This window comes from Monodon monoceros, unplaced genomic scaffold (assembly GCF_005190385.1).
Source record: "Monodon monoceros isolate NGI ecotype Baffin Bay Population unplaced genomic scaffold, NGI_Narwhal_1 Super_Scaffold_12, whole genome shotgun sequence".
NCBI classification, from domain to species: Eukaryota; Metazoa; Chordata; class Mammalia; order Artiodactyla; family Monodontidae; genus Monodon; species Monodon monoceros.
The window spans coordinates 119,689,096-119,716,851 of record NW_021703768.1 but is presented as its reverse complement, the minus strand read 5'-3'; the positions used below and the strand labels follow the sequence as shown (position 1 = coordinate 119,716,851).

The 27,756-nt window shown below is 41.0% G+C and overlaps 1 protein-coding gene across 5 annotated transcripts in view; it reads right to left on the bottom strand.

Moving 5' to 3' along the window:
• Window positions 1-27,756, bottom strand: part of ARHGAP26 (Rho GTPase activating protein 26) — a 485,730-nt gene that overhangs the window by 169,246 nt on the left and 288,728 nt on the right. For all 5 annotated transcript variants that reach the window (XM_029215618.1, XM_029215622.1, XM_029215620.1 and 2 more), the window contains exons 15-17: window positions 13,608-13,695; window positions 11,865-11,923; window positions 10,022-10,127 (exon numbers count right to left, since the gene is read on the bottom strand). In XM_029215618.1, coding sequence (XP_029071451.1) covers window positions 10,022-10,127; window positions 11,865-11,923; window positions 13,608-13,695 — 253 coding nt within the window. The remainder of the gene's footprint in view (window positions 1-10,021; window positions 10,128-11,864; window positions 11,924-13,607; window positions 13,696-27,756) is intronic.

Here is a 27,756-nt window from a genome sequence, read left to right as displayed (position 1 = left end):
ACTTACAATACCAAAGTGGAAACACTAAATCAGCATGCTAAACTGCTTAAACAAAAGCATTTCAATACATGTGAGAAAGCAGAAAAGATAGATACCAAAATTCAAATCGCCTTAACATTTCTTCAAACCCCCTTTTTGAGTTAAACTGCCAAAGTGTTTACCAAGACAGAATGAAGACAAATACATGTACAATTGTTCTTAGAGCATAGATTAATCCTTCATTACAGATTTCAGTGACTCAGGGAGGGGGACCCACGTGAAGACTACACTAAGGGGTAAACCGGAGGCAAAGAGAACCGTTCTCACACTGGATGAGACTCTTTAATCTAGGAATGGCATCTGAAAGGCAGTCACGCTGAGTAAGAAAGAACATAAGTCAGACTCTTCCACAAAGAGAAACATTTCAAAGATCACAAAGATGAGTGGAAACTTCCAGACCGTGCAGACTAAGATGACTCTTCATGATAAAAACGTGTCGTTCCCTCTCCAGGAAATTAAGAGTTATTAAGTTGCAGCAAAGACAGCTGCTTCTGAGATGAAATCAGCCTTGCGACACCAAGAAGCAGGAGGGTGAGGGTGAGAAGCTGCTGACCTCCCGTGGAAATCAGCACCACACAGCTTGTTTCAAACAGGTGCACCACTCCACAGGGCATGTGACTCATGAAAAGCTCCGAATACTCACAGGGAACTGTAAGGCTTGGTGTAAGGTGTGACCTGAAAGCAGATATCAATGGCTTTCTCCCAGCTGACCCAATGCTGGCTCACCCTTTGCTACGAAGACTGAGATAGATGCTCAGCCCTTTGGCCCAAACACACACAAACTGCCAAGAAAACAAAAGCAAAGCAAAAGTAAACATATGCACACATGCAAATCTCCCAAGTGGGTAAGAGCCATGTGTGCTACGTTTTCGGCATTCAGCCCTAAGGGTTTTGCTTGCCAAGAACAAAACTGTGAAGAGAGCCCTGTCCCTTCAGTATGAATGCCTTGTTTTGGTTTAATCGTTAGAACAATTTCTCCATCTTCCCTCACCTTCAGGTACAGTTCCATGACCCTCCTTCCTCCATCCCCTGATTTCTCTGAAAGCCTACATTATACTACTTGCCAGATGCTCTCCTAAGAGATTTAGGTGGTTGAATTAACTTAACCCTCACAATGACTCTAAGAGGGTAGGTGCTATTGTTGTCTTTAGGTTTCCCAGAAAGAAGAGTCTGAGGTGAAGGCTTATATGACACTATTCTATTCTACTTGGGGGTTCTCAGGAGGAAGGAGGCAGAGAAGCTAACCCCTACCTGCTTCAAGCACCAATACCTGCTCCATCTCTTGGGACCATCTTCCGAGAGGCTACCTAATGACTGTTATGCAGTATGCCCAGCTCTCACCTCCCATTAGTCAAAGTTTTATTTTTTTAATGCTCCTTTGCTTCCAGGTTGTACACATGTGGACGGCACTTTGTGTCATGTCTCCCTTGGGTGGGAGGTAAGAGGCAGGAGGCACATGGTAAGGGCATGAGGCTACCAGCTATCAGGCTGCACGTGCGTGAAACGAGTTGGAGGCTACACAACTGGTCACCACAGTGGTGGCTGAAATACACACAGGAGAAGCCAAGAGAATCTGATATGCTAATTTAAATGTTTCTAATACAATTATTATATCTCCTTATTCAGATGAGGAAACTCAGGCATGAAAAACTGAAGTACTCCACACAGGTTTCAGAAGAGACGAGCAAAACTAGGCAGTCTGGCTCCAGAATGTTCTCTTTATCACTGAGCTCTCAAGCACCTACAGATGAACTGCAATTACCCTGAAGTCTGCCAGCTGCCTCGCTGCAGCTGCCACATTTGAGCTACAATAGTTGTGAGCTGGTTGGAAAACCAGTCAGTGTAAGAAAATAAATATCACAGATAATGCTCACCATGCAATGCAAAGAGGATACGGCAAGAGAGGGCTTCAGTGCTCAAAACAGTGCAAGTGAATCAGTTAGTCACTGACACTCCACCAAAGAGAGACACTTAATGAAACCACCCCCATGGCCAACACATAAGAAATCTGGCTCAAAAGAGCAGAAATAAATGAAAGACTAAAAAAGACAAAGAGAAAAGATCAATGAAACTAAGAACTGGTTTTTAAAAAGATAAACAGAACAGACAAACCTTTAGCTAGACTCACCAAGAAAAAAAGGGAGAGGACTCAAAATCAGAAAAGGAAGAGAGGGAGGGAAGGGGGGAGGGAAGGAGCAGGGGAGGGAAGGAGGGATGGAAAGAAATCTGTCTCTGATAAGGGTTGGCAAAGAAGAAACAAAGTCATGTCCATGCTTGTTAATACTCTCACGTATATAAGACCCTGAAGTAAAAGGGGGCAGCCACTAAGAGAGGAAAACATAGCATCCTCTCCTTTGCTCCTCCCTGAATTTGAAAGGGAACTCTATAGGTGACTCCATGGGTTCAGAAAAGGAAGTATCAAAGGTGTATCAAAAACCAGGCAAGTCACTGAAAAAATTCACCCAAACAGAAGTGGAACAAATCAAAACAAACAAGAGACCCAAATCAAAGGGGCTCTAAGACTGCTGAGTGTTCACAGCTTGAAGCCGAGCATTTCCCCTTTCACGATGGGCATTTCTTATGATGTGAAAGATTTAGTTCCCTGAATTCAGGAATTTTGTTGAGTTTTTTTTTTTTAAAGCAAAAAATTTAAACTGAACTTGTGTCTTTCCTTCTCCTAACCCTGAAGGCTGGAAGGCCACAAAAGAGAGAAATTCCTGGGTTGAAAGTAAGTGAAAGTCTGGCAAGTAGGCTGAATAGGGGTTGAGCTCTGATTTCTTCTGCATTTCCATTAATTTAAAGTGCTAAGTTGCCTGTTTGCTTTAAAATATGTGCTTGTCCTCTTTGCAGTGTCCCTTTAAATAGATTTTCCTTTGGCTCTGCCAACAATAGCTAGAGAAGGTCCTTTGAGAATCCCATTCTTAGTCTTAAAAAAATACACTCTTCTCCCTGTCCCATACACATAAACAGGCCTGGAAGCAGTATCTCTCACTTCTTCCAGGGATCTCCAATCTATCAAAAATAATAAATCTTTCAGGAAGAAAACAGAGCTGGTCAGGGAAATAATTCTCCCAGCTCATTTCTGTTTGTTCATGATGTGATCACCAAATATCAAGTCCCTTTTTTGGGATCAGCAGACAGATACGTCAAGGGCTGAACACCCTAATGTCTACCCCATGGCCAGGCACAACAGGGACTACTAGGAACTAGGCAAACCGAAGAAGGCATGCCCGGGGGATGCGGTGTGGCCCTCACTTACTTCCAGCCAATTGCTAGCAAGGAGATCTGAATTTTTCCAAGTAAAATGACCCCTGTTAAAAATGTTGGAAACCTGTCCAAATTTTAGAAACAGCAATGTGGGGGACAACAATACCAAATCGAGCACATGTGTGGGCTGCTCTGGCTAGAGGCCCTTGTTTGCAACCTCTAGGTAAGACACAAAGATAAAGGAAGACAGACTGCCTGTCCCCCGGGAGCTTATGACCTAGTAGGAGTGAGAAGATACATACCTTGTAAACTGTCCCACAGGTGGAATGTGACACACGTTGAAAGACAGGAATAAGCAAAGGCTATGGGAGTTCAGGAAAGCAAGAGGGCACCTGAGGCAGAAAGGATTCTTGTAGGCAGTGGCATTGGAGCTGAGGCTAAAGAATGAAGTAGACTTTGGCAGGCAGAAGGTGGGGAGGGGCCGTTCCAAACAGAGGGGAAAAAAAAGAGAGGGAGCAGGGAAGAGGATAGTTGAGAGATGGTTAAGAGATGCTTCATGCTTCTACCCAACAAATACTCATGCACGTCCACTGTGCACCATGCAGCAGCGATGCGGTGTGATCTTGAGGGACACAGACGAGGCTACAAAGTCTGAAAGGGCCCAGTCCGGAGAAGGTCCTGGAGGCCATATCCAGAGTTTTGTCTTAAGAGCAAGGGGAAAGCTGCCTTTGATGTTTTTTTAAGCAGGGTAATCACAAGTTGGGATCCACAGTGTTCCAAGTTCCCCTGCTACAGAGCATGCATTCTGCGGCCTGGCAGGGAGCCAGAGCTCCACCAGCTAGAGCAAGCCAGCAAGAGGCCTTTGCAAACAGCCTGGGGAAGAGATGATGACAGCTCGGACTAGGGACGTAGTGATGGACATGGAGGAAAGTGGACAGATTCAAAAAATAGTGAGGGGGCTTCCCTGGTGGCTCAGTGGTTGAGAGTCTGCCTGCTGATGCAGGGGGCGCGGGTTCGTGCCCCAGTCCGGGAGGATCCCGCGTGCCACAGAGCGGCTGGGCCCGTGAGCCATGGCCGCTGGGCCTGCGCGTTCGGAGCCTGTGCTCCGTGGCGGGAGAGGCCACAGCAGGGAGAGGCCAGCGTACGGGGAAAAAAAAAAAAAAAAAAGATAGTGAGGGGTTAAAATCACCAGAACTATTGGTCCAGGGTAGGAGTCAGTGAGGCAGAAGCCAAATGGACCTGGAGAATGTGGTCAACGTGGCTCTGGGGGGCTATCAGGCCACAACACCCGTGGCCCGGCAGCCAAGCAATTCTGTGCCAGCAGCCGTGGGTGTCTAGTGGTTGCTAGAGAAAAGAAAGGTTCCGAAGCCAGGGTGTATGGCCAAGGGAAGGCTGCCAGAGAAGTTCACCGGAGCTTTCCATCTTAGAAAGACATCATCTCAAAAGTACTGTTTTCTTTTAAATGTGCTTTGTAAAATTCCACGGCTATTTTGTTTGGACTACTCTTGATGGCAAGGAAATAAGAAGCGCTTCTCGTATGTTCAACAGCTCTCCAGTAAGCTAAATCTTATCGTCTAGACTTGGGATGGAGGAAGAAGGTATAGTAGAGTATGTATAAGATATATGCTAATGCCAAGTAGTCACTTCCTTTTATTTTGACCCTTTCTTGAGAACTTTAAGGGATGCTAGTTAACTACCAGGGCCCATCCTCCTTGGTGCCAAAGCCTAGCAATGATTTTTTTTTTTTAATAACCACAGGCATCTTTACATGAACCCAATTCACTCTGCATCTAGATCATGAAGGAAATGTGAATACGTCCTTCCTGACTTGCAGGGATGCCTGGAAGTACTCAAACTCCAGTCACAGGACAGAGAAAACAGCCAAGCCACTGGATGTTCAACCATGGATAACTTACAGCAATGGAGTCTACCTATTATTTTGATAAGGTCTCACTTGTATGCCAAGCCTTTGCCCCACAATATTCCTTCCTGATCCTTGCAATCTATAGAATTTTGTCCTTTTGGGAAAGTCACACATAACAGATTATCCAAGTAAACATTAAGCAATTGGGTAATGAAAAGAACAGTAGAGAATCAGCAAGTGGCAATGGGACTCAAGTTGATTTTGCCCTCTTCATTTCTCTCTCTCACCCTCCATCCCCACAAATCTTGGTGTTTCAGGGTATATGTGCCCACATGGCAGGTGTATTCATCTCCCCTCCCAAATTGGTCTTGTCCCACATGTCCTGATCGGGTTAGCACACCATGCAAAGATCATTCAAGAGACTTAATACTCTTTGTTAAATGTTATTTTACCTGGATTACTTGCAGTAGGCACTATGAGTTGCCTACTCAGAGCCCCGCTTTTATATGGGTATCCATGCCTCCCACAAATGACCCAGGTAAATCCTGTTTGGGGTAAAAAAATCACAGCGGTCCCATTCCCTTTGCTAGTGAATGCTTCAAACCAATGAGATGTGATAGGAAGTCTATTGGAGAACTTCTGGGAAAAGTATCATCACATCTCTTAAAAAGAGACTCAGAGAAGAAATACAGTTACCCCTGAACCATACTTCTACACAGTTGCAAATCCTAATATAACTTTATAGTTGGCCCTCCATATCCGTGGTTCCGCATCCATGGATTCAACCATATTGCATTATGCATATAAACAGTGCATATTTAGTGGGAAAAAAAAAACCCATGTATAAGTGGACCCCCACAGTACAAACCCATGCTGCTCAGGGATCCACTGTAATACCTTACTGCCCTGGACAACCGCTCAGGTGCAGATATGCAACATAACATCTTGTGATCCTAAAAGGAGCTAGCCAACACAGTGAAGCTGGCTGTGAGCAGGACCGTGGAAATAACACAAGTACTTCATGAGCCAAGAAAGTAACCAACCCTCAGGACTGATCTTGTGTAATGACACAACAGATTCCCTTATTGTTTAAGCCACTGTGAATTGGATTTTCTGTTTCTTGCAGCCCGAAGCATCTAAAATGATACAATTCTTCTTTGGAGAAGCAAGAAAAGGGCTCTGGCTTCCTGACAACACCAGGCAACAAAGGAGTAGTTGCCTCAAAAAAGAAAAGAGACTAAGATTTATTTCTCAGTAAGTGTTTCGGGAAAACCAGCTGTGAAAAGGTATTGTTAATAGCCATTCCGGATGTATGAAGAGCTCTTTGAAATCCTCCCATGCAGCATAAACACTGTAATAAAGTTCCAATGAGCCACTGTGAATGTTATGTGTGGGGATATACAACGTACTTGGAGTCATAATAGTATGCAAACATTGGGGAGCTACCATGAAATTAGTCTTTATTACTCATCTACTCTTATTTCCTTCTACAATTATAAGATTGGGAAGTTTCTTCTTTTTTTGCCCCCTTTCTATCTGACGAAAACACAGATTCACGTGATTGGAAGGGAAGTCACAAAACCAGGCTCAGAGATGTTGAATGATTTCCACAAGGTCCCAAAGCCAGCTGGGGGCAATTTTCTTTATTATTAAAAATGCTTTGTGTGTGATTTTAAAACAAAGTCATTTGCTGAACACTCAATTTAATGAAAGGCGAATAATTGTAGAGACATGGGAAATCACAACCAATTTTTTTTAGTAATTTAATTATGCAAATAAAATCTCCTTTTCTGAACTCAATGCTTTGAGTTTCTTCTTCTCTTTTTCTAATAACCTCCTAAATTCCAATCCATTCCTCTCAATACCATTTCTCCCTCCTAGAGAATCCCTGCATATGGCCCATTCTCTAGGCCAGTGGTTCTCAAAAGACTGTTTGCCTGGGAAGTAAATTAAAAATGCAGAGTCCCAGGCAGAGTCCAATTCAGCAGATCAAGGCGGGGGCCCAGCAATGTAAATGTCAATGCAAACAAGCACCCCAGGTGAGTGTAACCATCCTTTGAGGCACATGACTCCAGACTGTACACTAGATTCCAGGTTCCAAATAGAAAACATCTAAATTTCATAGTAGATTTAAGCTGGGACAACAAAAATATGTGCAGAGTTGCCTATAATTTTTATGTTCCCTCTGAGGTCTGAAACAAATCCAAGAGCTCTGTGATTTGGATGTACCCTGGTAATCATTTGCGTGGAGGTCTGGAGTTTTTATTCTTTCCTCTCTGAATGTATTTCTACTTGGGATTAAATATAAAATGTCTTAACTCTTCCTCCACAGCTAAAGGAAATTAATTTTGTAAAGTGTTTCAAAAGAGTACTTAAAAAAATACACAAAATATCTTCCCTTTGAACCAGATGCCTGGGATGTACAGGGCAAACACAGTAAGTAATGAGAGAAGTAAACACCAGGTTTTCCAGCAGAACCAACCCTGAAACCAAAACTTAGGAAGGAAGCTGACCATTAAGTAAGTAGACCAGAGGAACAATAGCTCAGGCATATCCTTGGGTAAGTCTGAACCTGAGAAAACAGGAATGAAACAGACAAACCCCTTGTCCCAAGTTAACTTTCCCTTCCTGTTCGATTTTAAAATAGGACAGTGCTGTAAATGAGAATAGAGCGTTTACGCAGAATCTCAAAACTCCTCTGGGTGCCAAAACATTTTTTCAAACTGAAGTAAATACTCCTTACTGGATTCAGCAGTGCTCATTTATACTCATCTCCTCCAGGACATTTTAAATCTAGAGGCCCCAGAGACCAAGAACACAGCACGCTGATAACGGGAGTCTGTGTGTTCTACCATCATGACCAACTCACATTACAGCCATGAGAGCTTGCCTACATGTAGACTTCTTAATGATCACATGAACAAAGAAATGCCACTTAACCTCACAGAACCAAAGAAAATCACTGTTAAGTATCAAAGATTACACACAATGCTCCAGAAATGCTATAAAATAAATACTCCAGCAACAAAATTGGTTTAAATTCTTTAGAAGGCAAAAAGTCAAGGCCATAGCTTTAACATGCACATTCCAGCTGTACTTCTCCTTGGCTTAGGGACAAAGACTGAACTTAATGGGGTTGGGAGAGAAGAGGGTGGAAGCAGAGGGAGAAAGTGAAGCATCCACCAGGAGATGAACAGGCTCATTGGTCCAATACCCACCTTAAGGGTTTTGGATTTTTTATTTCTATTTCTTTTTCTTTAGGATTCCTAACAATCCTCGGGGCATTTTAAAAATGGGAAGATTCAGTTCTGGCTTTACTGCATCACCAATGACTCTTGTTCTCTCTCAGTCCAATTAAGCTCTCATCACACTGCACAGCCTGAACAGCCCGACTGCCTTCAGCTGCTTCCTATCCCTTCTCTAGCTGCTCCCAGAAGCCATGGAGGCCTCCCTAAGACCCAGTGGGCATTAAACAGTCAGCAGCATCGCCACACATGCTTGGCTGGACGATGTACCTGGAACTTCCTCTGTTTGGGTGCAGGCCCTTCAAGTGTGCAACTAAGATCTAAGCCAGCTTTCCCGTTTCACAAATGCCTGACTGGGTTTGTGTGGAATAGGCACCACACCGTCATGTCAGAGCATCTGGAGTTACTTTTTAAAGCCCAGTTCCCATTATTTTAAACACACTCATCAGGATTCTTTGACATTTGTGGGGGAGGTGCATATACTCCTTGAAAATTTGCATGTTCTCAGCTACACTTAATTGTTTCTAAACATGCAGTTCAGAGATGGCATGGCAAGAAAAAACATGTGACCTGGAATGGAGCAACCCTTTACTCAGCCTAACTGCTTCTCACCAGCATGCAAAACTCTTGTTCCTTCATCATTAAGACCTATGGAAATCTTTATTGGTAACATCTATACTCTCTCTCCAAAATATCAAGTGCTTGGTAGAAACATGAAAACAAATCATAATCTCCCTCGGCAGAGTATCAAATTATCCCAAAGACATGACTTAACGCCAGAACAAAGTGTGGGTAAGCGCTGAAATTATAACACGTCAGTTCCACAGCATGTAGAGTTTAACAATTTAGGTTAACTGTTATAGTCTGTCTTTTCTTATGCACTAGTCTCCAATAAAGAACATCCATCAAAGTTAAGAGAAGGTTAGAACATACACACATGTAGTGCCTGATACAGCAAGGGGTATCAGCAAGGCCAATCCAAAGCAGCTCAGGCAACAGTAAATACACAAAAAATCCAAACCATTCTAAGAGTATAAATATCCCGAGGAGGAAAATCAGGCCCCCACTGACTTTCTTTGATTCTCCTCTATTCTTTATACTTCTTCAAAGGCTTTAATACATGTAACATTTAAAATCAATGACATTATAGAGAAGGGGGAGCCTACCATCCATATTTGACAGATGAAGAAACTAAGGAATCGAGGGGTCAGTGGCTTGTCCAGGGCTAGTTAAGTGGCTTGTTAAGAACAGAATCAACTCTAGAAGCCAGGCCTCTTTATTCCAAATCCAAGGTCTGTAAACTTGTAACATATTCCTGTTTGCTCTTAATCATGTAACTCCTGAAAAATCTGTTTGGTGATCTGGTATCATGGAGGACACACTCCTATTGGCCGTGATCATCACAAGAACACAAACCCCCCCCTGCAAACTCTGCCTGGTGGCCTGGTGGCCTGGGCACCTCCCCAGCCTCCGCTGCAAAGCCCATCTGGCATGTGCTGCTGTTACCCACTGCAGTTAATATTTCCCACATTTCTTTCCTGAGCCTCCAGCATACCTGACGCAACAGTGGGAGAAGGAAACATAAGCAGAACTGAGACCAGCTTTAGTGCTAAGATAAGAACTTTCCAGGGCTGAGAGAAAGGCCAGCAATCAGTCTTAAACCTACTTTGCCAAGTGGTTCATGAGCAGCTGTAACATCTGCCTATTTTTCTCTGGGAGCCGATGAACAAGGCTGTGGATTTCAGAGACCCGTGACTCCTGGTTCTCCAGCTCTGTGAAGGAAGGAGGGAGGCGATACTGGATAAGGGCCACAGTTAAACCAGTTTATAAGACAAAAATCAGAGAAAACCAAATGTTGGGAACAAGAGACTGAGGATTTCTCAGAGGTATAAGATCCTGTTCTGTGTACTTGTGACTAGACTGAGAAGATCTAAAAGTGCTTTTAATGCTGCTTTCTGTAACAGAGTTCATTAAGAAACATGACTGATCTCACTTAAAAAATCAGAAATTACCTTCTGAGACCAACAGGCATCAAAAAGTTGAGGTTCTCAGCAAGGGACTTGTAGCAAGTCAGTTAACACTTCTGGGCCTCCATTTTCCCTTCTAGCCAGTGCCTAACACGGTGATAGGTATGTGGCCGGTGCCCGATAAATGTTTGTTAAATAAAGATGTGAACAAGCAACTATGAAAAAAAAATGACCATCAAAAAGTTCACGCCAAAATGATGACATGATGAAATGGAGCCAGTCAACTGCATACTTGGAGCAGGAACAAACTCGGGAGCAGCTGGCTATACAGAGTGGCAGCTTCATTTCAAGGAAGGAAGGAACTTTATGCACTCGTCAAGGGATAAACAAATTGTACATGAACAGCCTTGCAAGGGTCTCAAATATCAAAATAACACCTCGAGACAGCATCAAAGACATCAAGGGAAATGTCCAGTTATTCTCAAGTCATGTGTGAAAACCAGCCTGGGAGAAGAAAGGAATGGCAGATAAAATAAGGAAATGTTTCTGCCAACCTATAACCTAAATCATGGACTGTCACGTTCCCTTGGTTGAACTTGGGTACGTGGCTTCGTTTCTCTGGGAAATACATTGATGGCACTCATCACACCTATTTATAGGACTGAGGTGAGGTTTAATTAGAGAATGGTTGCTATGGGTTTGGAATTTCTCAGAGAAAGAAATCACATAAACAGCACCTTCACTTCCAGCTTTCTCCCAGGTCTTTCTCCTGCTTTACAGGGACAGCTATGTGTGGATAAGGCCACCAGAACAGAGGTACTCCTAAATTAGGCCAGTAGTAGCTACCAGGGTAAACAAACTCTGACGGCTTAAAGGAAACAGGGAGAGGCACAGGCTATGGACATAATAGCATGGTGGGGATTCATGCCAGACTTAAATCTGATAGAGAATCTTACTGCCCCTTACAGGTGGCCTGCCCCACATAGACAGAGTCCAGTATACTTAGGTTGGCTTGCACCTAAACCCTATGTATTTTAATACCTGTAATATGACGCTCAGGGCTTAGATGATATAGCTGAAGAAAGATCAGAAGCTATAAATGCAAGCCACGATGGAAAGAGGACTGGGAAGTTATATAAATGGTGCCAGATTCAGGGAAATACGTCCGATGCTCAATTTAGGTAATGGGCAGAGTCTGATTCATTCCAAAAAATGCTACTCCAGGGCTGGAAAAAACCCAAGGAGTTAGAACTCCAATAATCAAAGTTAGAAAGGCAAACTTGCTTTTCTCACCTCTCCGTCACCCCCAAACTCACTTCTGAAGTTTTTCCCCTCGACTGTAAATTCAACGTGCTAACAAGGCCCTTAGCAATCTGACTTGGTTTCACTTTTATTCTGTGACAGTCTCATGAGTGTTTATGTGGGTAGTTTACATGCAGAATACGAGGGATTAGGTAATACTTATTTTGGGACACTGACTGTTCTTTGAAATAGAAAAATCTATTCCTTTCCCCTTAAAAATGTGGTGAAAAGAAAACTTACTTGCTGCTTTGATGAAACTTCTTTGAAACTGGTACATCATGAGTGGTCCTGGAAGCATTCTGAAATAAAAGGATACACACTAGTCAGCTTAATGAAAACAATCCTATTCTTGCTACCTAGCAGCCTAGAGGCGGCCAGACTGTATTACATTTCTCAAAGACAAAGATCACGGGCAAACAACAGCAACTCAGTTTAGTCCAACTTAGTTTCCCTTTTGAAAGGGTCCTGAGATTTCACCTGAAATGTTCATTCTTTCTCCTTTTTAAGGGAATGGATACAACTTATGTCTCATAGAGTCACAACCAGAAAAGTGCTAATGCAAAAGTCTAGCACAAACTGAGAGATTTCCTTTTCAGTCAGTGACTCGCCCTCCACAAGAGCATTTTAAGATGTGTCTGAGAAACAGGCAACTAACCCAACACTTGCAATCACCTGCTCTTAAACTCTCGTCTTCCTGGCACCTTAGTCACTTCATCTGGATACACTATGCAAGACTCTTGTAGGTGTTTTTGTGGCAAATTCACTATGGAGTGTTGCTCCAGAATGCCAAAGGACTAGAACCCTTAATATTAGGCATGATACAATCAAATTTTATCTGCTATTTAAAATATATTTATATTTTATACTTATTGTCCATTAGCTAATCAATATCAACATGCACAAATAAGTACCAAATACAAACCTCTACCATTTGGTTTTGTGTAAACTACAATGGTAGTATTTGGGATATGAATATGTTTTATGAATATGTTTAACTGTAAACTTGAGGGTTTTTTACTAATAGTCTAAATGATAAGCTTCTCAACAGACGATCCATTGAGTCTTGGTTCAGATTTTATTTTATTCTCATCGGATCCCCTGATTCAACTCTTAGTCATCACTTGCATGACATCTCACTCTTGACTCCAAGAGCCTTCCAGCAATTCCCCAACAGCCAATAAAACCTGCATCACCAATTCCTTTTCTGTGGCTTTCGAGACAACTAAATCTTGACAAACCTGTACAAATGCTTATGCAATTCGTGATTATAGTTCTCCTCTTTGTTTAAGACTAGACCCCCACTTTCCTGTGTGAGAAGAACTACAGTGGAGAACTGTCATACTCCTATACTCCACATCTAGCATGGCTTTCAGTCTACTCGGGAAACTGAGATGTGAGCAGCTGGTCAATCACCCACTCCCTTAATAACCAAGGGAGGGGTGGGAGGTAGCAGGAATATTACACGTATTATTACAAGGAAAGCAGTCTCCTCTCCAATGAAGTCATATTCTCCAATCTAAGCAGAAGGAATCAAAAAGGAGCGCCATAAAGTTCTCATTTTTGAGGAGCAATGTCAGCAGTATACTCTATCTGTGCAAGGCGCAGAGCTCCCCAAATACGTAGGGTATGTAATCACGCATTCTCAACAGAATAGGATACGCAATCCCTTGTTTTTTTAGCAGATTATTCGGGGATTGCAGGGAATTCCACATTTGAGGTTCTGTTAAAGGCTAATCATCATAGTGGCTTCTCAAAAAGAGCAAAGCTTCCTAAATCACTCATGGCACCACTGCACAATGGCAACCCATCAACTAGGGATGATTTATAATCGGTTTGACCAGCTGAGCTCATTGCACCCACACATAAGCTGTTTCCACATCTCAAACACCCACCCAACAGCTCTCTTGAGGCTGAAAATAAAACTTTCTTCCTGATTGCATGACAACAAGCTGGCATCATGCACCGCAAATGGAAAGTCCCTACCTTAGGTAGGTTTTCAAAGCACTAGTGATGGTCTTTATCTCCCACTCGGCGCAGATATCCGTTTCTGTTTCAGAAGCTGTTTTGGGGTCTAAAATGAAGAAGAGACAAGGGGTAAAACAGAGCAGAAAATACAGCTAAAAGCCAAGCATACATAAAAGCATTCAACCTCCCTACTAAACAAAGAAATCCAAAGTAAAAAAGGACACCTATTTTTTCCTCATTAAAGTAGAAAAATGTTTAAAAATCCAAATATTTACTGCTGGCAAAAATGCAATGAAACTAATCCTCTAAGAAACTGCTGGAAGCAGATGAGATAAATGCAACAGATTTGAAAAACAATTTGGCAATACGTATCAAGTCCTAGAAAGGTTTATACACTTTGAAGCAGTAATCCCACTTCTCACAACCCATCCTCAGGAAATAAGATAAGGCATGAGAAAGTTACACACATCCCAAATGTTCAACATACACTGCTCTTGAAAACAGCAGAACAATTTTTTTTTTTTTGGAGCAGAACAAATTTTAAAAGAACAACCTATACAGCCCGTGACAGAATGACTAAGTTCATCATGGTATATTCCTGATGGAATATCATGTCGCATTTACATGATAATGATAACTATATAGCAAAATGGAAAATGCCTGAATTATCATGTAATGTCAAGCAAAAAAAAGATTTAAAAGTTTGTGAGAAACTCAAATGAACAAAGGCTGAAAGGAAATACTCTACATTGAAAAGAGTGGTGAGGTTAGAGTGGTAGAATTGTGGGTTTTATATTTTCTAAACTATGACTTGATTCCATTACTTATCTATTTTAAATGGCCCTAAACCAAGACGTGCAATAAAACCACCATAATGATATCAACTCCTGATCATTTCTTCCTTTGTTTCCTCTTGTGTGGACTTCCAAACAAATGTGTGTATTTCAGATAAATGTGTACTGTAAAAGAGAAATAATCCTTGCAGTCTTTCTGAGCGGCACACAGGCAGGCGAGAGTACGAGGCAGAGGCTGAACTGTTTCACAAACCAGCAGACCTCCGTCTTCTGGCTGGCAAGGTGGTTGGAAGTAGAGTCTCTCAGGGCATTGAAGGGGGAATCCAGCTTCTGGCGATGTGCCTCCCAGCTCCCGTTCCTCTTTTCAGCTGGGCTGCTACCCTTTTCTCACACCTACTCAGGGGAGGCCCCACCCTTCCAGGGGTGGGGAATGAGATGTCTCTAGACCCCGGGACTGGTTCAAGGTGGTCCAAGACTGGGCAGCATGAAATCCAGGACTTATCCAGGACTTTTCCAGGACAGGGGAAAAGACACCTGCTGTCTCCTGCTGTGCTTGCACTGGGAGGTTATACTGCTGCTCTAGGTGCCACAGCGTGAAGCGTGAGTGGAGAGCCTGACAGACACAGCCAAGGTGAGAGAGGCAGAGAGAGCAGGTCTGGGTGACATGGTTTGAGCCCTTGCGTCTCGCCATGCCTTTTTAATCACGTAAGCCAATAAATTCCCTTTTTCCTTAAGCTAGTTGAGGTCAGGTTTTCTGTTTTTTATAATTCAGAGGTCTAAATGATATAGTAGAGACAGCCACCAGACTGTCTCTTTCTGGACAGTCTCTGAGAAGAAAGAGATTCCTTCTGCAGGGCCCACAGCCTTTCAGCTGGGAAGGGGAATGAGTCACAGGTGGGCACAATACATTTTCTATTAACTGGGAAAGAACCCACTTTCATCCTAGTAGGAAGAGGCCAAATAATCATGAGTGGCTTAAGGATTTAGGCCCTAATCCCCAAGTAAGGACACAAATCCAGCTGGTACCTACTGCTCTCTGTGTGTTCCCCTAACACACAATGCAAGATGAGAGGATAGGGCCCTGGTCCAATAAGTGTTTGGTTCCTAATGGCAGCATGGCTGTTTGTTTGCAGGTGATCCTGGGCAATAATGAAGCCTGTCTTGTCATATGAAACAAACAAGGAAGAACCTAAAGAGCATGATTTTATTTCTGGGGCCACAGAATTGTGAACTCCAGAGTTCAATCACAGCAAATTTCTGAAAAGTAACAAAGTATGGTTTTCCAAATATCCAAAACCTCTCCAGCTTTAATTCTTTTCTTGCTTTGCCATCTCCCACTCCTTTAATGGTTTCTTCCTGTGGAAGTGTATGTACCAAAAAACTTTGCTTAATGTGACCTTTTTCCCTCTGCATCTCCAAGAAGCATGGAGAGCTGCCAGAGTTTGTGGTTCCTGGACACGAGACAAATGTTACTGTACATTTTTCTGTGGAACAAACCAACTTCTACCCAAGAAGAGTGAACAGGACACTAAACAAGCAGCATTTGGCAGGTCTGGAAGTTGTGAACTGTTCCATGAACCACATTTAGCAAACTAATGATTAGCTTCCACTTATACAGGCTCTGTAACCATAGGAATATTGTACAACATTACAGAGAGGAGAGTCAAATTACAGCCCGGCTAAAGGGGTTTTTATAGCACTGATGAGGCAAGGTTCATAACTTAAGCACGTCCATTTTAATTCATTTAATGTCCAAACTAAATTGAATACAGCCTCCCAAGCTACCCCGTTTTCAGAAACTGTTGCCAATTGCCATCCCTCCCTATCGATGCTCCCTTCACTTACAGAAGCTTCCTGGCATATGATGCAGAGACATATTTGACAGTTTTCTTCAGAACTCAGTACATATCTCTCCTAACCAGGACACTTGACTATTGTGGACTTAGTAACACTGACCAGAGCTGGAGGAGCAGTCCAATGTACAAAAAGGTATCACGTGGATACAGCGAAATGAGTGCATTTCCTCCACGAGCTACTCCCACGTGAATTCAGAAAAACAGGAGATGTGGACTGGAAGTGGTGGTTACAAGGGGAAGTAGTCTTAGAAATGTCACACTGGATCAGACAAGACCCAGGTCCACTGTTGTGCTCCTGACAGAGACAGTAAGGACCTTCTGGAGGAAGGGATTATGAAAGTCGCCTATGTACTCCTACTCTCCTAATGACACACTACAATGTATCAAAATTAAAGTTGATGTGCCCTGAACCAAGGTGGTGGAGCAGAAGGACGTGCTCTCACTCCCTGTTGTGAGAACACCAGAATCACAACTAGCTGCTGGACAGTCACCGACAGGAAGACACTGGAACTCACCAGAAAAGATACCCCACATCCAAAGACAAAGGGGAAGCCACAATGAGATGGTAAGAGGGGCACAGTCACAGTAAAATCAAATCCCGTAACTGCTGGGTGGGTGACTCACAGACTGGAGAACACTTATACCATAGGAGTCCACCACTGGAGTTAAGGTTCTGAGCCCCACATCAGGCTTCCCAACCTGGGGGTCTGGCAACAAAAGGAGGAATTCCTAGAGAATCAGACTTTGAACGCCAGGGGGATTTGACTGCAGGACTTCAACAGGACTGGGGGAAACAGAGACTCCACTCCTGGAGGGGACACACAAAGTAGTGTGCGCATAGGGACACAGGGGAACGAGCAGTGACCCCAAGGGAGACTGAACCAGACCTACCTGCTAGTGTTGGAGGGTCTCCTGCAGAGGCGGGGGGGCTGCAGCTCACTGTGGGGACTAGGACACCGGCAGAAGAATTTCTGGGAAGTACTCCTTGGTGAGAGCCCTCCCAGAGTCCGCCATTAGCCCCACCAAAGTGCCCAGGTAGGCTCCAGTGTTGGGTTGCCTTGGGCCAAACAACCAACAGGGAGGAAACCCAGCCCCACCCATCAGAAGTCAAGCGGGTTAAAGTTTAACTGAGCTCTGCCCACCAGAGCAACACCCAGCTCTACCCACCAACAGTCCCTACCATCAGGAAACTTGCACAAGCCTCTGAGATAGCTGCATCCACCAGAAGGCAGACAGCAAGAAGAACTACAATCCTGCAGCCTGGGGAACAAAAACCCCATTCACAGAAAGACAGACAAGATGAAAAGGCAGAGGTCTATCTACCAGATGAAGGAACAAGATAAAACCCAGGAAAGGGCTTCCCTCGTGGTGCAGTGGCTGAGAGTCCGCCTGCCGATGCAGGGGACACGGGTTCGTGCCCCAGTCTGGGAAGATCCCACATGCCGCGGAGCGGCTGGGCCCGTGAGCCGTGGCCGCTGACCCTGTGCGTCCAGAGCCTGTGCTCTGCAACGGGAGAGGCCACAACAGTGAGAGGCCTGCGTACTGCAAAAAAAAAACAAAAAACAAAACCCAGGAAAAACAACTAAATGAAGTGGAGATAGGCAACTTTCCTGAAAAAGAATTCCGAATAATGATAGTGAAGATGATCCAGGACCTCAAAAAAAGAATGGAGGCAAAGATCGAGAAGATGCAAATGTTTAAGAAAGACATAGAAGAATTAAAGAACAAACAAACAGAGATGAACAATACAATAACTGAAATGAAAACTACACTAGAAGGAATCAATAGCAGAATAACTGAGGCAGAAGAACGGATAAGTGACCTGAAAGACAGAATGGTGGAATTCACTGCCACGGAACAGGATAAAGAAAAAAGCATGAAAAGAAATGAAGACAGCCTAAGAGACCTCTGCAACAACGTTAAACGCACCAACATTCGAATTATAGGGGTCACAGAAAAAGAAGAGAGAGAGAAAGGACCCAAGAAAATATTTGAAGAGATTATAGTAGAAAACTTCGCTAACGGGGCTTCCCTGGTGGCGCAGTGGTTGAGAGTCCACCTGCTGATGCAGGGCACACGGGTTCGTGCCCCGGTCCGGGAAGATCCCACATGCTGCAGAGCAGCTGGGCCTGTGAGCTGTGACCGCTGAGCCTGCACGTCCGGAGGCCCGCGTACCGCAAAAAAAAAAAAGAAAAGGAAAACTTCGCTAACATGGGGAAGGAAATAGCCACCCTAGTCCAGGAAGTGCAGAGAGTCCCATACAGGATAAACTCAAGGAGAAACATGCCGAGACACATAGTAATCGAATTGGCAAAAATTAAACACAAAGAAAAATTATTGAAAGCAGCAAGAGAAAAACGACAAATAACATACAAGGGAACTCCCATAAGGCTAACAGCTGATTTCTCAACAGAAGCTCTACAAGCCAGAAGGGAGTGGCAAGACATATATAAAGTGATGAAAAGGAAGAACCTACAACCAAGATTACTCTACCGTTCAAGGATCTCATTCAGACTCAATGGAGAAATCAAAAGCTCTACAGACATGCAAAAGCTAAGAGAATTCAGCACCACCAAACCAGCTCTACAACAAATGCTAAAGGAACTTCTCTAAGTGAGAAACACAAGAGAAGAAAAGGACGTACAAAAACAAACCCAAGACAATTAAGAAAATGGTCATAGGAACATACATATCGATAATTACCTTAAACATGAATGGATTAAATTCTCCAACCAAAAGACACAGGCTCGCTGAATGGAGACAAAAACAAGACCCATATATATGCTGTCTACAACAGAACCACTTCAGACCTAGGGACACACAGAGACTGAAACTGAGGGGATGGAAAAAGAAATTCCATGCAAATGGAAATCAAAAGAAAGCTGGAGTAGCAATACTCATATCAGATAAAATAGACTTTAAAATAAAGAATGTTACAAGAGACAAGGAAGGACACTATATAATGATCAAGGGATCAATGCAAGAAGAAGATATAACAATTATAAATATATATGCAACCAAAATAGGATCACCTCAGTACATAAGGCAACTGCTAACAGCTATACAAGAGGAAACCGACAGTAACACAATAATAGTGGGGGACTTTAACACCTAACTTACACCAATGGACAGATCATCCAAAATGAAAATAAATAAGGAAACACAAGATTTAAATGACACAACAGATGAGATAGATTTAACTGATATTTATAGGATGTTCCATCCAAAAACAGCAGATTACACTTTCTTCTCAAGTGCGCACAGAACATTATCCAGGACAGAGGACATCTTGGGTCACAAATCAAGCCCCAATAAATTTAAGAAAACTGAAATCATATCAAGCATCTTTTCTGACCACAACGCTATAACAGTAGATACCAATTACAGGAAAAAACCTGTAAAAAATAGAAACACATAGAGGCTAAACAATACGTTACTAAGTAACCAAGAGATCACTGAAAATCAAAGAGGAAATCAAAAAATACCTAGAGACAAATGACAATGAAAACACGATGACTCAAAACCTATGGGATGCAGCAAAAGCAGTTCTAAGAGGGAAGTTTATAGCTATACAAGAAAAATCTCAAATAAACAATCTAAACTTACACCTAAAGGAATTAAAGAAGAACAAACAAATCCCAAGTTAGTAGAAGGAAAGAAATCATAAAGATCAGAGCAGAAATAAATGAAATAGAAACAAAGAAACAATAGCAAAGATAAATAAAACTAAAAGCTGGTTCTTTGAGAAGATAAACAGAATTGATAAACCACTAGACAGACTCATCAAGAAAAAGACAGAGAGGACTCAAATCAATAAAATTAGAAATGAAAAAGGAGAAGTTACAACAGACACCACAGAAATACAAAGCATCCTAAGAGACTACTACAAGCAACTCTATGCCAAAAATATGGACAACTTGGAAGAAATGGACAAATTCTTAGAAAGGTATAACCTTCTAAGACTGAACCAGGGATAAATAGAAAATAGGAACAGACCAATCACAAGTAATGAAATTGAAACTGTGATTAAAATTCTTCCAACAAACAAAAGTCTAGGAGCAGATGGCTTCACAGGTGAATTCTATCAAACATTTAGAGAAGAGCTAACACCCATCCTTCTCAAACTCTTCTAAAAAACTGTGGAGGAAGGAAAACTCCCAGACTCATTCTATGAGGCCACCATTACCCTGATACCAAAAACAGACAAAGATACTACAATAAAAGAAAATTACAGAACAATATCATTGATGAATATAGATGCAAAAATCCTCAACAAAATACTAGCAAACGGAATCCAACAACACATCAAAAGGATCATATACCATGATCTAGTGGGATTTATCCCTGGGATTCAAGGATTCTTCAATATACGCAAATTAATCAATGTGATACACCATATTAAGAAAATGAATAAGAAAAACCATATGATCATCTCGATATAGAAAAGGCTTTTGACAAAATTCAACACCCATTTACAATAAAAACTCTCCAGAAAGTGGGCATAGAGGGAACCTACCTCAACATAATAAAGGCCATATACAACAAACCCACAGCAAACATCATTCTCAATGGTGAAAAACTGAAAACATTTCCTCTAAGATCAGGAACAAGACAAGAATGTCCACTCTCACCACTATTATTCAACATAGTTTTGGAAGTCCTAGCCACGGCAATCAGAGAAGAAAAAGAAATAAAAGGAATACAAATTGGAAAAGAAGAAGTAAAGTTGTCACTGTTTGAAGATGACATGATACTATACATACAGAATCCTAAAGATGCCACCAGAAAACTACTAGAGCTAATCAATGAATTTGGTAAAGTTGCAGGATACAAAATTAATGCACAAAAAATCTCTTGCATTCCTATACACTAATGATGAAAAATCTGAAAGAGAAATTAAGGAAACACTCCCATTTACCACTGCAACATAAAGAATAAAATACCTAGGAATAAACCTATGTACGGAGACAAAAGACCTGTATGCAGAAAACTATAAGATACTGATGAAAGAAATTAAAGATGATACCAACAGATGGAGAGATATACCATGTTCTTGGATTGGAAGAATCAATAATGTGAAAATAACTATACTACCCAAAACAATCTACAGATTCAATGCAATCCCTACCAAACAACCAATGGCATTTTTTATAGAACTAGAATAAAAACTCTTAAAATGTGTATGGAGACACAAAAGACCCCAAATAGCCAAAGCAGTCTAGAGGGAAAGAAACAGAGCTAGAGGAATCAGACTCCCTGACTTCAGACTGTACTACAAAGCTACAGTAATCAAGACAATATGGTACTGGCACAAAACCAGAAATATAGATCAATGGAACAGGATTGAAAGCCCAGAGATAAACCCACGCACCTAGGGTCAACTAATCTATGACAAAGAGGCAATGATATGCAATGGAGAAAAGCCAGTCTCTTCAGTAAGTGGTTCTGGGAAAACTGGACAGCTACATGTAAAAGAATGAAATTAGAACACTCCCTAACACCATACACAAAAATAAACTCAAAATGGATTAGAGAGCTAGATGTAAGACTGGACACTATAAAACTCTTAGAGGAAAACATAGGAAGAACAATCTTTGACATAAATTACAGCAACATCTTTTTTGATCCACCTCCTATAGTAATGGAAATAAAAACAAAAATAAACAAATGGCATGTAATGAAACTTCAAAGCTTTTGCACAGCAAAGGAAACCATAAACAAGACAAAAAGACAACCCTCAGAATGGGAGAAAATATTTGCAAACGAATCAACAGACAAAGGATTAATCTCCAAAATATATACACAGCTCATGCAGCTCAATATTAAAAAGACAAACAACCCAATCCAAAAATGGGCAGAAGACTTAAATAGACGTTTCTCCAAAGAAGACAAACAGATGGCCAAGAAGCACATGAAAAGATGCTCAACATCACTAATTATTAGAGAAATGCAAATCAAAACTACAATGAGGTATCACCTCACACCACTTAGAATGGGCATCATCAGAAAATCTACAAACAACAAATGCTGGAGAGGTTGTGGAGAAAAGGGAACCCTCTTGCATTGTTGGTGGGAATGTAAATTAATACAGCCACTATGGAGAACAGTATGGAGGTTCCTTAAAAAGCTAAAAATAATATTACCATATGATCCAGCAATCCCACTACTGGGCATATACCCAGAGAAAACCATAATTCAAAATGACACATGCACCCCAATGTTCATTGCAGCACTATTTACAATAGCCAGGTCATGGAAGCCACCTAAACGCCCATCGACAGATGAATGGATAAAGAAGATGTGGTATATGTATACAATGGAATATTGCTCAGCCATAAAAAGGAACGAAATTCGGTCATCTGTTGAGATGTGGATGGATCTAGAGACTGTCATACAGAGTGAACTAAGTCAGAAAGAGAAAAACAAATATTGTATATTAACACATATATGTCGAACCTAGAAAAATGGTACAGACGAACCGGTTTGCGGGGCAGAAATTGAGACACAGATGTAGAGAACAAAGGTATGGACACCAAGGGTGGAAAGCGGCAGGGTGGTGGTGGTGGTGTGCTGAATTGGGTGATTGGGATTGACAATGTATATGCTGATGTGTATAAACTGATGACTGATGAGAACGTGCTGTATAATAAAATAAAATATAATTCAAAAATTTTTTAAAAACCTTTTTCTCTTCAATTGAGAAGGTAATATATGAACACGGCCAAAAAAAAAAAAAATTCAAGCAAAACAAATAGATAAACATCAAAAGGTAACGGTTTCCTGTGCTAGAGATGACTCAATAATGGTTTTGTGCATGTATGCAATCTCTAACAGTATGTACATAAACAAGCAGTTTTATGAATATGTACAGCTTTCTAAAAACACAAATGGAAGCACATTATAGATGTCGTTCTGTGCACTGCTATTTTCATTTAACAATATCTTAAGAAACTGTTCCATATAATAACACTACCTTACAGTACTTCACTGTACCACGGTTAATGTCCCCATTCATGGAGATGAAGGTTGTCCACTGGATGTTGCTATGGTAAACAATGATATAAACCACTGTTGCATTATATATGTCTTACCTAGAGAAAAAATTCCTCTAAGTGGAATTTCTGAGTCAAAAAGTATGTGCATTTTTAATTTTGAAAGATACTGCTCAACTAACCTCCCAAAGGTTGTACCATTACATTTAAGAATGAGTGTGACTCCTTCCTCAAATCCTTGACAACAATGTGTAATCAAACACTTTGATCTTATTCAATCTGATAGGTTAAAAAAAAAAGTCATCTGCTTTAATTTGCATTTTTTACTGAGGAGGAAAATTGAGAATCCTCTCCTATGTGTGTGTTTTAAAGTCAAGTTTACTGAGATATACTCAACCTTTTAAAGTATACACTGCCATGATTTTTGACAAATATACATATAGTCATGGGGTAACCACCACCAGAATCAAGACGTAAGTCATTGTCATCACCCCCATCCCCCGCAAAAATTCTCCTGTGCCTCTTTCTCCATAGCCAATCCCCTCTCCCTCCATCTCTAGCCCCTGGCAACCACTTTCCATAGCATAATACTTGTGAAATCCATCCCTGTTGTTGCACAGGCCAGTAGTTTGATCCTTTTATTACTGAGTACTATTCAATTTTATGGACATATCCATTGACTAGTTGGTAGACTTTGGGTTGTTTCCAGTTTCTGGCTGTCACAAATAAAGCAGCTGTAAATCTCTGCATTCAGGTCTTATGGGCTACATTTTCATCTCTTGGGTAAATACCTAGGAGTGGAACTGGGCACAAATATGTAGGAGTGGGTCATATGATAAATATGTTTAACTTTATCAAAACTTCCAAATGGTTTTCCAAAACAGTTGGGCCATTTTGCATTCCCACCAGCCAACAGGAGAACTCTAGTTGCTTCACATCTTCATGAACACATGATATGGTCATATGTTTAATTTTGAAATTTTAGGTATTCTAGTAGGTGTGTAGAAATAACATTGTTAAAATTTGCTTTTCCTTAATGACTACTGATGTTGGTCATCTTTTCATGTACTTTTTGGCCATCTGTGTATTTTCTTTGGTGAACTCTTTGTTCAAATCTTGTGTCCATTTTAAAAACTGGGGTGGTTACATTCTGACTACTGAATTGCAAGAGTTATTTTTAATACATTCTGGATACAAATCATTTATCAGATACATATTTTGCAAATATTTTCTCTTGTAGCTTGTCTTTTCTCTTTCTTAATATATTTTCAGGAGGAGAAGCTTTTTTTTATTTGGGTAAAGTTCAGTTTATCAGATTTTTCTTTTATGGTTCCTGCTTTGTGTGTTTTCTTCTTGAAGTTTAATAGTTTTATCTCTTAGGTTTAGGACTATAATCTATTTTGAGTTAGTTTTTGTATATAGTTTAAGGGTTGAATTTATTTTTTTCTCATATGGATGTCCAGTTGTACTAGTACCATTTGCTGAAAACAAATGCCCTTTCCCTATTGAATTATTCTGACACCTTTATCACAGATCAATTGACCATATATGAGTGGGTCCTAGTTCTAGATTCTCCTGTCTGTTCCAGTAATCTATATGTCATTCCAAAGAAAATATCATCTTGCTTTCCTGCATTTAAACATTAGTTGTATTTTGTTTGTCTTTTTCTAAAATCTTCTTGAGCCTTTCACATCCTCCATCTCCATTACATCTTTGAGGAAGTTGTTCATGTAAGTATACTATCCTCTGTGTAAATTAAGACTTCGTTTTATTTATCCTACAGGCAATTCTTGCAAGGCTAGATTTAATGCTTGGCAATTTGATAAGCAAATCTGCTTATCAATTTTTTTCTGATTATAAAAGTTGTACCTCTTAAAAACTTCAAACACCTTCCATATCTAGTGCCAAAGAATCCAGAGTACTTACAGCCACTTCTGTTCTGAGATCCAAAAGCTACTGCTGTCTCAAGTCCCTGTCTTAGGAGAACCTGCTTGAAGCATCCCTATAAGCAAAGATGACAGTGGGAAGAGCAGACAGGAAGATGAGCATCCATCTGTGGTCTCCATTCTCTGGCAAGTCCAGATTGTGGTTAATAGTGACCTTACTAGTTCCCAGAAGGATCAATCTTTCATCCAAGCAGTCTACTCTCTCCCAGTCCTGGTCATCATTTGTCTGCTCCTCTTTACTGGTGGCTAAAATTGGAAGTATACAACATGCATGACTCTGCTGCTTCCATGAGACTAGTCTTCAAACCTTGGGGCTGTTTCTGCAAGCCTTTAGGTCTTAGAAGTTGTCATGAAAAATATCTATTAGGGTTTCTTAGGGAAGAAGCTCTTGCTTGCTTTTATTTATGCTGCGCTGTGAAAGGGTGTGAGAAATGAAGGTCCCAGAGGAGTCAGAAGGATGGTTCATGGCTGGATCAGATATCAGTGGGTAAGGCATTCTACTGTAACTTGGTGCTTTAAAGCATCGCAATTTAATACCTTCCATGTGTTCTCTACAGCACCAACCTTACTTTAAACATTAGTAAAACAAACAAAAAATAAAATCAAAACAAAACCGGAAAAAGTTACAGGATAAGAAGAGAAAAAACAGCAACACTAAACTTTCATTCCTTCACCACCACTGTGAGAAACTAATAAAGACACACACACATACACACACGAAGGGACAGAAAGTTTCAAAAGCACAGAAAATGAGGCTCACAGTGAACATTCTGCCTGTCCCCAGAGGAATATCCACCAGGCAAAGCTCAGGTGAAGCCCGGAGGAAGACCCACCTGGGGGAACAATGTGATAGGCGACGGCCTTTCGCCCACCCTAAAGTATAGCCGAAGCCACCCCAGGGAGGGGTGCCATGCTGCACTGCTCCTACCCAACCAGAGCACAGCTCAGTGTCCTGAGATTACAATCCGGGCAGTGAAATGAGACTGGGACAGAAGTGGAGGGGTGTCTGCTTATATAAAGGGAAGTGAATTCAGAAGGGGAAAGTCCTAGAAGAAACATGACAGTGACAAGTGAAGAACCACAGCACACTTCAGATTAACCAGGAAGTAACTCCACTTCTCCCAGAACCACGACCAAATAGCAGAACCAGGAGAAAACTTTTCATGAGTACACGTAGGTCCACACTAAATGAAAGATTTAAGAGCGCCAGAAAGTTGGATGGAGCCATGTACAACAGTGCTCTAATATCATGTGAGAGAATGATTCTAACAGGACCCAGGAAAACTGCAGCAGAGCAAGGAGAATCTACCCACAGTGAAGTTAACTGCAAAGATTTATAAACGTCTCTGTGTTTAGGTTTAATGAAAAAGAAGATAAAAAAGCTGATAAAATACTTGTTTTCATGAAACACAGAAACCAAAGCACTCTAAAAACACTTCAGAAAGCATCTGTTCTGTATTATAAATAAAATTCAGAAAAATATGGGTGTTGTGAAATAAGAAATCAAAGCAAAAAAAGAAACAGGCTGAAATAATAAAGGTGACAGCTGAAAGGCAGAAATGAAAAGAGCTAAATAAGTTAGTAAAAACACTGAAAATTCAATTACGCAATTAAAATTTGCATTATAAGCAGCAAAAAAAAATCAGCCCAAAAGAAATTTAAATAAATGGCATGGATATAGGGTGCAAGTTTTAGAATTTTGCTATAATGCAAAGAATCAAGAGAAAAACAAACATTAAAAGATGAAAAATGAAGACGATTTTTTTTTTAAAGACTGAGAATTGCAGAATAACAAACAGAAAAAGAATCTGTTTTCCTTTAGAAAAATATGTGTGAAAACTCCTTCACTGGACCCCAACATGTATAAGAGAATGACTATATGGTGATATTTAAAGTAGTGGAAAGGGAGAAATTTTCTCCTTACATGGTTATTTGTCAATCAGATAAGTATTTGAGGAAAAGGAGAGTTAGTTTCCTTTTTGCATGAATATATTCCAGGTGGATTTTAAGGAAAATAAAAAGGTTTTGTAGTCCTGAAACTGGTAAGGTCTTTTAGGGCATAATCCATATACGAAAAAGACTGACTTCATAAAAGATTTGAATTCATGAAAATTTTAAATATTCATAAGACAAAACAAAAACAAAAGTACCATAAATAAAGTTCAAGATGATAATCTGAAAAAAAATATTGGTAACATAGCCTCCATACCTAAAAAGGTTTTAAATTCAAAAGATGAATACATCAATAGAAAAATAGGGAAAGAACACAAACAGGCAATTCATGAAAGAATAAAAACCGGCAAGAAACATAGGAAAAACGGTCAGCTTCCACCAGAATTATTTTTAAAAAATACTTATAATTTAAATGCAAAAAAGTAACAGAGTATGGCAAGGATGTGTGTGGTAAAGGACACTCACCTCAGACTTTGCTGACAGCAAATTTGGGAATATCAATTAAAGGCCTTGAAAACATGTACATACCTTGACCCAGCAATTCAACATCTTAAAATAAACCCTAAGGAAATAATTAAATATGCATATAAAAATTAAAAATAGGGACTTCCCTAGTGGCACAGTGG